The 15,000-nt window shown below is 32.9% G+C and overlaps 1 protein-coding gene across 3 annotated transcripts in view; it reads left to right on the forward strand.

Annotated features, from left to right (window-relative positions):
* LOC130452612 (semaphorin-2A) overlaps window positions 1-15,000 on the forward strand; it is a 1,040,595-nt gene that overhangs the window by 936,179 nt on the left and 89,416 nt on the right. For all 3 annotated transcript variants that reach the window (XM_056791958.1, XM_056791957.1, XM_056791959.1), the window contains one exon: window positions 14,874-14,936. In XM_056791958.1, the coding sequence (XP_056647936.1) occupies window positions 14,874-14,936 (63 nt within the window). The remainder of the gene's footprint in view (window positions 1-14,873; window positions 14,937-15,000) is intronic.

A 15,000-nucleotide genomic window follows, 5' to 3' on the forward strand; every position in this document is an offset into this window, starting at 1 on the left:
ACCAGACCTGTGTAAGACCAGTAATGACATACGCAGAGAACACCAAAACTAAGCGGCTTTTAAGAACTACTGAAAGGCGAACGCTGAGATCAATAGTCGAACAAACATTAATTGACCACAAATAAAATGATGAAATAAGAGAGACATTTGACAACCAGGTTGTCGTGAGATGGGAGAGAAATGCGCGAAAGGAATGGAGAGACTACGTGGACACAATGTCAGATCACCGGTTGGCAAAGATTGCAAAGAAAGAAAAAACCGAATTCATCCCGACCACCAGGACGACCACCTACAAGATGGTATGAAAGCTGGTCTTCATCACCCCAGGTAACCATTGATGCAAACACAGGACGATGAAGAAGAAGAAGATTATGGTGATGTTTATAAACCACAAACGAATTATTTTGTTTCTAATAAAGAAATTCCGTCTAAAGATATTTGTTGAATCGAATCTAATGAAGTGAAACGTGAAACCTTGTACAAACAATTATATTAACACATGACTAAGCATAACACGAAGAATGATTTTGCTTCCGTAAAATTATAGAATGTCGAAACCTAAATCGTACCCCTTTTGACGCGGTTTCAGCAAAATAAATTGGATTTATGGCTTTGCTCATAACTGAACATGAAACCTGGATCGATCACTACACTACTGACATGAAAAAACAATCGAACATTGGATCGCAAAGAAGGACCTGCTCCGAAAGTCAAAGACGGTTTCATCCGAAAAAGTGATGGCGACTTTTTCTTGTATACTGAGATTAAAACTGAATCTGTGGGAGAGATCATATGCGTAGGTCCATTTTAAGGAGAAAGAAGAGCATAGCTGGAAAAAGAGATTAGACTCTAAAAGAGACTATATTGGAAAATGGAAATAATGGAAACAGACTGTCTTGTTTCTTTATTAGATAGGAAACTTTTCAGACAAATATATATCTACGTTTTCCTATATGAAAATTGTATTTTTTTCGTTCAACATTTTGCAGCCACTGTATACCTTTAGAAAGTCGATAAGTGGATACTGTTAATAGAGTACATTCATAATTATTTGATAAATTATTAGACTGTCTCATGAATATTAATTGTACCAATATTATTCTAATAAAAAACAGTTTGAAATGGTCTTGCTCAAATTATTTATAGCAAATTCGAATGAAAAGCACTAATTCAGTTTAGTAACAATAATTTGTAATGAAGTTTTATTTCAGGACATCGATAGCGGGAAATTTCATTGGTCTATTCCAGGAAATTTACGGTTTATATCGGTAATAAAGCGTTTTAATTGTCATTTATTTTAACGCCCTTAGCACACGTATCGATGATATGATGAGCATGGACAAATTTTGCTGATGTGTCGCAATTTCGACCAATCTATGTGGTGAACGTGGCAAGCATCAAGATAGATTATGCTTACATATAAACAAACCACTACCACGATCACCATTTATTATCTATGATTTCAAGTGTGAATACATTTCTTTACACAAATAAACGAATATTATATAGGGTTTTCAAAAACTCAACAGTGCCCATTGATGAAAAAGTTTCTGTATTATCTAAATCTAAAGCGAAGCATAAAATATAAATACCATTGGGCATGCTAGACGAGGTACAAAAAAATATGCAAGCTAACGGATAATAAAGTGTAATTTGTTGTATAAAAATGTAATTGGTAAATTTCAAAGCAGACAACAGCAAAATTATTTCTCAGAAGTAATACCGCTTCATATTCGATATTAATTGTTTCTGCGAGCAATCATTGGATCTCCTTGTTCTTACTGTTTTTACATTATTACATTGAGTTTTCCCAATTGTTTATTTTTGCTATATCTCTTCCCTCCTCACCGTCGTCCTTAATACCTAAGATATACATAGCTTTGAACTTGTTGCAAGCTCATTGCTTTTTTTTCATTCATTTGTATTGAAAAACTCCTCTTTGCTCTCTTCCTTTGTGGTGATTATCAGTCGATTTATCACGTAGATTCACTGTCTCTGCCGTTTCTATGAAGGCTATATAAACTTCCTTAAGCTCGGTTCCGATGTTGAAGGAATTACTACATCGTCTGCGTATGCTAGTAGTTGTTTTGTCCTTGTTCTGCTCAAACCGATTTTACCTACTATTCATTCTACGAGTAATACTATATTAACTAGAGTAGGATAACGGATCTCCCTAGTTTAATCCTGTGTTGGTCTAAAAACGTTCCTCGGTTTATCTTTATCTTTATTTGTACAAATAATTTCTATTGTTAGTATTGTAAGCTTTTTAGCTATTTTTGATTTTAATTTTCCCATTTTTTTCAATAACCACTTGAGCAGGGTCAGTATTTGAAAGTTTAGTTTGAATATAGGTCACCAGATCAAGTTCTGCAACGCATCAACTTCTTTGAAACCGTTCTTCATATATAACTAAATTTAATAGTACGTTCTACCCATTATATTGTTGCTAGTCAGTTTGTACTGCAATCTGATTAGTGATAATTGCAAGTTGTCTTTATCAATGTTTCCTTTGGCCGACATATTCATTGGAACATTAGTAAAAACACTCAAGAATATTACGAGACTGCCATATATTTTCAAAACTAATGTGTTTATATATTGAAAATAAAACTTCATAGGAGGCTACTGACAAACACTCTCTCGGCTGTTCACAGCGTTGCGTATATGGTCTGCCGCCGTTTACATCCTAAAAATATAAAAACATATAGTATATAGAATGAAGGTTAGTGTTAATGAAACGTTATTAAAAGTTAACTAGATTCTCATCAACGTTTCAATAATATGAAAAGACTATTTGTGAATATGTTCGGTGATCTAAATGGAATGTATCTACTATTTTATAAATAAGATCATATTGTACATCAAAAACAAAAACACCTACAATTTCAATTCCAGTTTTGATTATTGTTGACATAAATGTATATTCCTATATTACAAGTTCTATTTGTATACTGCCTTCTTTGAAGTTGGTTAAGTGGAATACAGATCTTGTTTACCTTGTGTCTTAGACATCCCCCAAGCACTGAAATTAAAATTATGCGATAAAACCAGAGAAATATCATGCTATATGACGATTCTCTGAAATACGGAAATTTAAATAAATAGCTTGGGGGGAGCGACAGTTATAAAATTGTGTTCTGAACGGGATTAGGATTGGATTTTTATTGAAGGGAGCGGTTTAAATTGCCGGGATAATAAAATTGGTTAATCGGGCTCCATTATTGGTATAAAAGATATAACATTGTCAAGTGTATTCCAAAAAATGAAAAAAGTTATGATGTTGAACATCTACACAATAGGTAGTAGTAGTATTTTTCGATCTGGGAACTTTACCAATTATGAAACGTGTATTTTTTGGTATTTTAAATATTGAAGATCGGAGAATCGAATGTATAATAACTATAAAAGTATATAGTGTAATTATATTGAAAAACAATAAACACCTTGTGAATATGGCGATATGAATAGAAATTTGAACAAAGAAAGTCAATTAAGTAAAGCAGAAATTTATGGTAGTGAACAATACAGAGTGATATTCGCGTGCCGTTTTTTTCCAACCTCCGATAGGCTATAAATAAAAGACAAGTTCATATAAAACAATTATTTTATTACAAAACGATTGGTACACTTACAGTTACATTTCGACATAATCGTCGAAGAATATTTGTCATATCTGTGGCCACCCTTTTCAATAACCTCTTCAAAGAAAGTTGCCGCCAATGTAGCCTAACGGTTCAGTAACAATTGAGTACGAAACTAACCTTGAAACTTCTGGAAATTCCGTAAACAAAGCAGTAATGGTGAATCTTTAACTATTCTGTCAACTCGTTGAACTAGGTCATCTGAAACAACAGATTTGCGTCCTTGGCCCCTTTCATCATGAACATCATTACGGCCATCTTTAAACTTTCAACTCCATTCACACACAACTCCATCACTCATGAAGTTTTCCCATACACACGATTCGTTCTCCGATAGATTTCTGCAGCCTTATACGAAAACAAATCACACTTGGCGGGAGCATCAATAATGGCGAACATGTTTACGTGGCTGTAGTAGAACGCCGACTGACGCCAACAATGGTGCATAATGTAAGAACTTCGCACTTGCCTACAGCGCATGCCCCTTTCTTCTTTCCGCGTAGCGTCTGCACGGAGCTATCGGAGGTTGAAAAAAAAACGGCCTTCATAGTTATAAGTTATAAACTCGCCCACTGATATAGACCGCGAAGTTCGTCCTATTATTGAAGCTAAAGTTTGTTGAGTTCACCAAATCTTTCTTGGAAGGTATTTTTTCACGTAAAAGTCGAGAACAAGAGGGTAAACTCCATTACTCTCGAGTAATTCGAGTGATGCCTGCTGTATGGAGATGCCTGTGGAAACCTTGAACTTCTGTAGCTTGCAGTATTCGGGAAAGACGTACCTTGGTAGCTGATTCCATAGACTTGCACTTATTCAAAGGAATGAGTTCTGGGCTTCTGCAGAAATTGTATTCTTGTTTGTTCACGGCAATGTAGTAATCTCAAAAATTAGATGCTGAGTCTATTCATAAATTAAATATTAATGAAAAGTGAGGTGTGTAAGTGATGGTGAATAGTTAGTGTTTAAATGAATAAATTACGTAAGAAGACATATCCTGTGTATAAATTTATCCCACCGGCTTTGTTATGTTTATATGAGCAATAACATTATAGATAACTGACATTTGTCAATCCATCCGCTTATCCAACTCTATATCTTTATGGAGAATATACCATGGTTTCTTCTCCATTTCAAAGATAAGATGTTGGGGAAGTGCGGCACGTCATTAGGAAAGCATTTCTATGAAGTTATAGACATAACGATCATTATTCTTGATATTTAAACTGTCTTTCCAAAAAAGTATTAAATAATTCACAGTTAAAAAAGACCAGATGCCAATAGAATTAGAAATAAGTATAATTGTACCTAAACCAATAGTTTCTTCCACTAGTCCAGTAGAGGATCGCTTTGTCGCTAGTTGGTACAAATAACTGCAATTTTTAGGCCGCATATCCTTTAAAAAAGATCTAAAGTATGAATACAAATCAGGATTTAAAGTTAAACCGTAGTTTGTTAACTAGAAAATTGAGTAGGCGCTATTGCATTAGAGTTGATTAGTGTCGATCATTATTATTCTACCCAAGGAAGTGTGTTGGGTCCTTCGTTGTTTATAATTTACATTTACTCTCCGAAACTAACATACTGCGATAGGACATTATAATTAACGTCCTTTCTAACGTGAAAATTTAAAATATAGTTAATTGGTGATATCTCAGAAATTTTCAGTAGTGAAAAAGTTATCCTTAATAATGTTGCTTTTAACACAGGCAAGTTGATAAAGTTTGACTTTGAAATTCCATCGCTAATAACATCATCAATTATGGTATAATTATACTTAGAAAATGTTTTCCGGTGACAGCTTACTTGTCAAAGTGTTTGTTCTCATTGAAAGGAACAATCCTCTGTTGAAATCTCTTCACGCATAGTCAAACCGTTGGTTCCAAAGAGTCTCTTGTGGTCTGGAAATTACATCATATTTCACACTATCTAATTTTTCTAGGTGTTCTATAAGTTTTGTAGTAATTCTTTAACTGAATGAGGCTGTTGATGGATAATACCAGAATTCAACTGGATCCTTTCTCTTCCGCTTTATCCTTTAATAGTAGCAATTATGAAATTTATCGCGCGATTCTGCGATTCTCGTTCTCTACTTTTGTGCTTGGTTGTTGAAACATTCTACAATTCATGAATGAAAGGTATATTGGTTTTATAAAAATCATTTTCCGGGATCTTATGCTCAATCTTTGATTCGTACTGAAGTTACAGTCTTCTAAACTGGTTTATCTATACATTCTTGCAAAGGCTTTCCAAGTTTTACTCGTTCTCTTTCGGAAATACAAGTATCATTACAATGAATATGAACTTCTTCAACAAATCAAGTACTTATAAACCGACATGAATGTGGTTACATCTGAATAAAGAGATGGGTTGGATAGCTGCTACATTAGTACCATGCTTAGGTAGTCGAAAAAACTACTCATACGCGTAAGTTGGTACGGTTGCGTTAGAGTTATCAAAATTTGTTTCATAGACTCATAGATCTCATAGAATATTTGCCAAGATAGAAATAATTCTGATTCTGCTTAATTTTCAGTCGATTCGTTTTTGAATACGGACAAAACCATAAATTTTGGCAAAAGTATGAAAATATTTAATGTGTGACACAATTTTCAAACGTTATTTAAGTTCCAATGAACATTCATCAAAAATAATAAAGTTTTGCAACTGAATTAATTTGGTGGTTCAAAAATAGATTTTTTTTTTCAAAAATAAATACGAAATGTGACATTGGGTAAAGAACGAAAAAATACTTACTTGAAATATTTAAACATGAAGGGGACGGGAGCCGTTTGCCGTAATTTGTTTTTTGGTGTGATTCTTCACTGGAAAAAAAGACATTCTTTTCCATCAGCTTTGATATACATCAGACATCTCTCTGCATTATTTAGTAACCCGAGGAACTTTGCCCCCTAAAAGTGCGAAACATCCCCGTAATGGTCGGGCCCAACACACAAATTTGTACCAAGTTTTACAATTACGACAGAAACTTTTGTAGTTAGTGTTGAACAGACTCTTTATTAACGTTGTACAAGAAACAACTCCTTTTAGACAACGCGCTTTTAATGACCGATTTTTTTCTGATTCTTTTTTTAGTCGGAACTTATTTTTCAACTATGCAAACAAGTCTTAAGGGTGAAAGTTGACAGGAAGTTTAATAATAAATTTTCTGGGTTGGCCGGAACCTTAGAACATCCTTAAACTTAATTCAAATATTAAGTATAATAGGAATTATGAAAATTAAATCTTATTATCATTGTTTTCATTTCTATAAACGAGAAGTAACAAGGGACATTAAAGTAGCCATCAAGTGCCTGGATAGGAAGTTTTTGGAAACATGTTTTATTCATTGTTGGGTAAAAAGCAAATATATATATATATATATATATATATATATATATATATATATATATATTTATATATAAGCGGTTTCTTATTAGGAACGTGGCAACGAAACACCAAAGTGTACTACCTTTAATTTATTCCGAGCAAAATTAAACACCAAAGTGTACTAATTCTAATACTAATGTATTCCAAGCTTTCTTATACCTTTGTATTTATTATCAGGGAATTAATTAGTTGAGAATTGCGGTGTTTTAAATTTTGTTGTTTCTTTTAAAAATCATTAAATTCATCGAATTTAGACAGTTTTCACATCATTTATTTCGTTGTTTCAGACGACTGTTGCACAATAATTTATATTTTGGCAGTTATATAGTGACTAATGACTGTTTATTTCAATGATAATTTACCAGTAGCTGCATACTGAATACTGAATACAATGTTTAGACAACCACTACACCAACAGGCGTTTCGATAACCAAGTTATCGTCTTCAGAGATTGAAGATTAACTGACTGATGGTAAATAGTTCATCTTCAGTCTCTGAAGACTATAACTTGGTTATCGAAACGCGCGTCGGACAGTGTAATTGTGAGTGTTGATGTAGTGGTGGTGTAAACAGTGTGTTCAGCATGAATATCACCAACGGATCCAGAAATTCCTACTTACTAGTGGTTGCAGTTTCGGCTTTTTGATAATTTAAGGAAGCTGAAGCAGAAGTAATACTTGAAACACTTGTTCGCTTCTAAAGAAATTGAGAAACATAATAAAAACAAAAACATGTTATGTTCCGCTTCATGTATGAAGGGTTTTTGTTTCCAAAATTTCCGTCTAATGTTTACAATATGTTGATGTTACCAAAAAAAAAAACATATTGAAATCGAATCAATCGATTATTCACTTAATGTCAAATCGTTTTAAACATTTGTTCGAGCAATTAGAGATGCCGGTACATGAACCTTTAATGGTATTTTTGTGTGAACAATTTGTATGATTATCAGTCTGGCGTAAAAAGTTCAATATTTGTCAATTATTGAATTTTTATAATAGTCAATTGCCTTATAATAATTATAATTACGGCATATTGAAAAAACTGAAGTTTTAAATGAAGAACAAAAACGAGGATTAGCAAAGGCAAAATCAAAAGTTGATTTCGAATATTTTCCTTTAATTTGGAAATTGAAACAAAAAGAGAAAATATAATTGCTGGACTTACCAAGATTGATGAGAATGCGCCGATCCGATAGATTTTTCATTCGTACAAACAGAATCAATAGAAATTATTCAGGAAAAACTCTTAAAAGTCTCTAAATATAATTATAAATCTGAAAGTACCTGAAGGGACGTGAGAATCGAAATATAATAATATCGTTAACGATCAAACCCAAAGAAAAGAGTAGGATGTTGAGGATGGATGAATTACCGCAGATTCTAGAAATATAGTATTTGAAATCAACTAAAATAAATTTACTACCAGAGAAAAAGCTAATAATCCACAATTATGGTTTCAATTTCCTATTCCTTACCTTACCTTCTTTGTAAAACAGTTCATTAAAAGCTATAATGAGTAATATCAAGTTTTGTTTTAAATGAATTAAATTGTCATCAATCTATATTCACCCTGTTCAGATTGGAACTCGGCAACAAAAGTTTTTTTTTCTTTGACTTTCTTCAACTAACTTTGAACAAATTTTTATTGATGATGTAGTCAGAATAACTTTAATATCTAAAATCTGAAACAAACTGTGGTTTTATACATGTACGTATTCTTGATTTCGAGAATCGCTAACTCCAAAATGTTGGCTTATAAATTGTTGGGTAGGTTTCCTTACTTCCAGAATCTCTAAAAAGGAAAGAAATAAATTATCAAAGGTTAAAACGCTCGGGATTGTTATTGGCGGCAGCAATCGGCAATTCTGGCTCAAATGACAGCCGGCGTATACGTAAATTTAACGTGTCTCAAACTAATTAAAGTAGTTAATTCGCCTTTCCGGAACAAATGGTCGCCATTATTCGTCTTCTGTTCCACGGGTAAACGTGAAACGAGATGCTCCCGTGGGTTTACACACTTTACTGCTTCAAGAGACTTTCTATTGTTTCGAAACGGCGACGGGGCAACTGTCACCGAGTGCGACAAACTAATATAGCGCATCATTAGCTTCTATTTTTCTCTCGATGGTAAGGATCAAAAGTCTTATTTTTCTTCTACAAAAAAAATTCAATATTTATTGTTGACATTACCGTAACTAGAAGAAAGTAAACATTTGTGAACCTCAAATAAATTTAAATGCTACCGTTTCAAATGTCGTTTTTTTAATGGTGCGGCAACCGTGGATTGTATAGGCCTAACGTTCGCTGTAGGGTATTAGCCCGGTGAGAGTTAATAACCTTCAAATAGATGGGTTGAATTTAAACGAAATTGGAATTTAAAACAGATGCTTAACAAAAATTAAATTTTTCAGTATACTTTACGCATTTACTTAAGCACTACAAAATGTGATTAACAAACTGAATAATGCAATTGAAATAAATGGACACGAATTTTTGAATTTTCTCTTCGCGTATCTTTTATATAAGTTTTTACAGTTTTACGTTTAATTACCGCATTTACCCACTGGTCTACCAGGGTAGAATATATGACTACGACCCGATCAACTGATCATTTTCCAAACAACAATTAACGTGATCAGGATTGGTTTCCGAATATTTACATGATCGGGTTCCGAAAACTCCTTATGATACTTTTATGTATGTAATTCAGGGTGGGCTGAAAAATCTGTTGGCCAACAGAATTTGATTTATATAATCAACCTTTGAGGGCGATACAACGATAATAGGATATTGAAATATTTCGATACCATTTTTATGGTTCCATTCATCTTTAGAAGGCTGTTTTACCATATATGTCCCATTTTTTAAGATAGTCAATAAATACTATACCAAGTGCACCTCAAATACCGATCTTATAACCCTGCTAACCGACTTTCCACGCTTTGGAATGGGTTCATCACGTACAGTTCACTTGGTGATTGTATTTGATTGTGATTTCAGTGTGAAATAATAGAGCCATGTTGCATCCCTTATCATATAGCGAAGTAAAAATTTGGATTTATAGCAATTGAAAAGCTCCCAACACTGCTCAGAATCATCAATTCGTTCTTGTTTTTGGTTAATTGTAAGATCCATTTTGAACACTGCTTTGGTATACCCAAATATTCATTCGCGATATGTACAAAACGTTCCTTAGTGTCACGGCTATATCAATCATTGTCCTTGGTGCTCATTTCACCTTATTGAAACTTAGCACATCACAACAATTAATTTTTCTGAGGTAAAGTCCAAATAATGTTTATTAAATTAATCCTTGGCTCCAATACTATTTTTTTGCCAATAATAAATATAATATTAACACACGGAATTCCTTTTTATCCTTTTTTTTCAAAACCACCAACCAAGTTACTATAGTCAAACTAATCTACGACAGCTGTAAAATTTATACACGTGTCTTTTGAAGGTTGGGTTGATAGGAAATTATATGGATTCAATACTGGCTGCGCCATCTCAATGTCAAACTAAGAACTTTTCAGCTCACTGCGGCTCAAAGGATCTACTGCTGCGGCACTTATGCTCAGTGTTTATAGTTGATTAATTAATCTCGCTCACTTCAGACAGTTCACTCACAGGTTCCGTTCTCTATGTAACAGAATTTGCACGTTGCACTATCTCTTATTCAGGTTCATTTATACAATAGATCTTCTTTGGTTATAGTGTCCCAGAAGTACGTTTGCATATCTTAACTCCTGTAGATTGTTCCAGCAACTTAGTATTCTCTCTATTTTCCTGTATTTTAATTCACAAAAGGCTTTATCCACCCCTAGTTTTGCAAATCTGTCTGCTACTTCCTTCAGTGTGTCACGTAACCAGTTGGACGTTGACTTTTTTTTGGTCTAGCTTATGTAACTTGTCCAGGTATTCTCAAACCAGCTTGACAAGTAACATTAACAAAAAAATCATTGCAGACGTAAAGAACAAGCCAAGTCGATATCACAGACGACATTGATCTGGTAATGAGTGGCGCTATCTAATGTCAAGTGGAATAGCAAAAGCTCTGCTCACGGCATTTCTTTTCTATTTATTAGGGGTTCGTCGTATTTTGTTATCAGATTCTTAAAGCAAGTTGCGAATATTTATAATTATTTCCTTCATGTATCTTCATTACTATCACTTATTCCGATCAGTTATTGTAAATACTATGATTTCAAATGTATATATTTGTGTGAGTAATGGACCAGTCCACTAGTTTTTACTGGGCTAGGAAAATCTATTATTTCAAATCGGTGTATTTTTGTGTAGTGCTATATTTACTGTGATTAAATTGTTTCCACCTAACACAAATACAGAAACGAAATAGTTTGATAGAAAGTTAAAAGTACTGACAAATGTAAATGTTGTGAAAGGATTGATTATTGGAAAATTTCAACAATGAAAAAATGCCGTGTGTGAAGTTTGGTCATTGAAAAATGTATTTAGATTGGATGGAGCTTCAAAAACAATGTAAATATGTTGAAAAAGTCAGTGAAAAATTCACATGCGAGGTTGTATATAACTTTAAAAGCAATTATATTGACACATTTTATCCGACTGGATCAAATATTTTGGCGAATTGAGGTATTTATTGATAATATTTGAATATAGATAAAAGTCAACGTAGCTATGAAAAATATTCATTTTGGTAGGTAGTATATTGGTATACTCGATTTAAAACTCTTTTTAGAAATGGAATATCTACTTTGAAAGCACCATATACTTAAATACACTATAATATAACATTATTTCGATTAGTTTTTGGCACGTTAACATAATCGTTTTAGAACTAGAAACGGCCATTATATTGTGGATTGAAGTCTATGTAATTGACGTAGCCGATAGTTTTAAGCAAGGAATAACTTGTAACCCTCTAACAAACATTGAAAAAATACCCTGATTATATTTGTTCCTCGAAATTTGACATCATTACTTTGCATTTTCTGATTTACTCTAATTATAATCACATGTAGTCATTATTATACTTATTGTTCTATAGGACGAGCTATAAGTTTTTGCACTTTCCAAATTGCAATAAAAAGAGTAAAGTACATTGTACTCAAACAAATCTTTACTACCGAATACTAACAAGACATGATTAACAGATTGTTAGAGATGTAAAATATTTGATTTGTTGCTGGATTTTATCGATTTTTTCTTTTGAAATATAACTATGTTATATATTTCGGTTTGCAAATTCAAGTATAAAATAAATACGCAACTTGATATAAAGTCTTGAAAAATATTTATGAGGCATCTTTCCACGAGGAAGCATAAATGGCACATTTATATAGCTACTCAGATTTTGCACCGATATTTATTTAAATTTTCAACAAAGAGTATTTCCAATTGTTTGCACCTTCGACCTCATCAAAATATTTCGAAGTAAATAATTTTTTGAATGCCCTATTAAAATGAATTGGGGTTGAATTTCTTAAATTTCCGCAAGAATTTCTTTCCAACCCAAAAGAATTCTCTAGGCAATCCTGATTTAAACGAAATTGAAATTTATCGTATTTTTCCAACCATTTATAAAATGCACGGTATGGTATGGTTTATACATTTTTCCTTGTAAATCATTGTTCCATAGTTCTGTTTTACCTGCATTAATTTGATTACCATTATACAGGGCGTTTCTATATTCGACCGACAACGCTCTACCACAGAGAAATCTCAATAAATGATTCATTTTGATATAGGAATACGAACCCTTACGGGATCTAGCTGCTGAGATTCAGGGTGTTCAAAATTTTAAATTAAAAGCAAAAATTTCCCAAATATCAAGAACGCCTTATACTTTTTTTTCAAATTTGGTGACCAATATGCTCCTTGATAAAGTAATATTTTGACATAAACAAACTTTGGAAAAATTTTACCATTGGCGCACTCTCAGGGTTAGTTGTCACTTTTAACCCCCTATTTTTATGCCACTGGAGCAAATTCTTTTTGATGTTTGTTTTAAACTAATAACCTTTTATGGAGTTAAAATGAACGTTGTTGTAGAAATTTGCCTATATGATTCAACATTTTATTTATTCAAAAAATTGCAATTGTTTATCTGTGATATCTGTGAATACGTTAAAGTCGTAAAGGAGACAAGAATGTAACAAATCAAATAAACCACTGTTTGTTTGTATAAATTTTGCAGCTAAAACTAATTTTGGACAGAACAAATGCGAATAGTTGAATCTTATTACTGGTCTAATGCAAATTTCATATTTATCAGCGCACGAGCAGGGGAGGTGTTTATACTATTCTGAATATGGACTATGGCGTATAAATGAAGCTCCATGTGCTGCTTTAATTAAGATATGAGTAAAGCGTTTAGTAAAGGAAAGACTGGTTCAACGTGCAACCATAAGCAAAAGTTCGTTCTAGATCCGAGGACACTATTGAGAATGTTATGCAGAAAATCCAAGATACTCGCAAGATACCGATATCACGACGACGTTTGTAACTTTAGTAATTTTAACTTTAATATTGAACTGCGTCCTTACAAGCTGCAAATAACAATTGGAAGAATGTGACTTTGGGAAAAGCTCGCTTTTGCTACTGAAATGCTTAATCGATATTCCAATTTTGTCTGGAAATGTAAGAAGTTCATATTCAAGTACCAGACACCACTGCATAGTTTTAAAGTCACAGTATGGACAGCAATCTCAATCAGAGGTATTATTACTCCTTTTTCTTGGATAATGCGCGGGACAAACTGTCGTTAATATCGAACGCTACGTTGCGATGTTAGTTACATGTCGAATGACTCCATGATAGTTGTGAAACCAGTTGTTACCAGACAGACTGACAGACAGACTGTTTTGGAAAAGAGGTGATATGTTATTGCCCCATCGTAGTCCAGATTCGATGCTACTTGACTTTTTTTGTGGAGATACGTAAAACAAATAGTAGAGAGTAATTATTCGTGAAACATTGAAACAACATTTTTTGTGCGCCCAAGCACTTCTAAAATTCTTATGCCCCCTATGTAACATAAATATAATTTTTAATTTTGAAAAAATAGCATTGTTCAATTGAGAAACTTTAATGATGGATTTTAGGATGAAATCAATAGGAAATTGTTAACGAGACAAAGTTAGTGAATTTTTTAGAACATATTGAACATACTGAAGTTCAAATTCGAAATAATTTTCTTGAAGATTTTTTCTAAAATAGTATTTTAAATGTAGTGAGATCCTTACTCTTTATGCTTGTTGCAGAGAGATTTTATGTTGGGTTCCAATTTGGTTAGCTTCCGTCTCAAGTCATCCCGTTATGTTATATCCAGACGATTTTTTTTCCTCTGCTTATTTAATACATTAAACAAATCTACTAAAATTGACTGCAAAATCCATGATGTAGAATTATTTTGTTTTAAATCCGGAAAATCTTTCAAATGAATGAAAAAAATAAAGAGATTTTTAGGAATGAAAAAATAACAAAATATAACCCACTTAAATTAATAGCAGAATCTTTGTTTACCCCGTGAAATTATAACATTATTTTAAAAAAAGGCTAAATTAATCAACTGATCCGTGACGTTTGAGATTGTATAGTACTTAAAGAGCAGAAGAGTTAAACTCGTGCCAAGCCCATTTTCCAATTTTTGCATTAAAATTGCCCCCTTCCCGTGAGGTGTGAGCCCCACGTTGGAAAACACGAGTTTGGATGGTGTTATTTGTAAAAATAAAACATCTGTTATTACTTCACAAATACCTTTAACTCATGTGGTTATTGAAGTGCAAGAGATAGTTTTTCAATTAATATGCTATTCTTCCAATTACGTGACATTGACCGATATCTGTTTTTGTTTCAGAGAGATGCTCTCAATTTGGAACCTACCAATGTGGCTAGTTGTGTATCTAAAGGAAAATCAGAGGTGAGTTTACAATACTTTCAATAACTTATATTAACAAAAAAACATTTGAGATTTTTATCAGCGT

The sequence above is a fragment of the Diorhabda sublineata genome, chromosome 2 (genome assembly GCF_026230105.1).
Source record: "Diorhabda sublineata isolate icDioSubl1.1 chromosome 2, icDioSubl1.1, whole genome shotgun sequence".
Lineage (NCBI taxonomy): Eukaryota > Metazoa > Arthropoda > Insecta > Coleoptera > Chrysomelidae > Diorhabda > Diorhabda sublineata.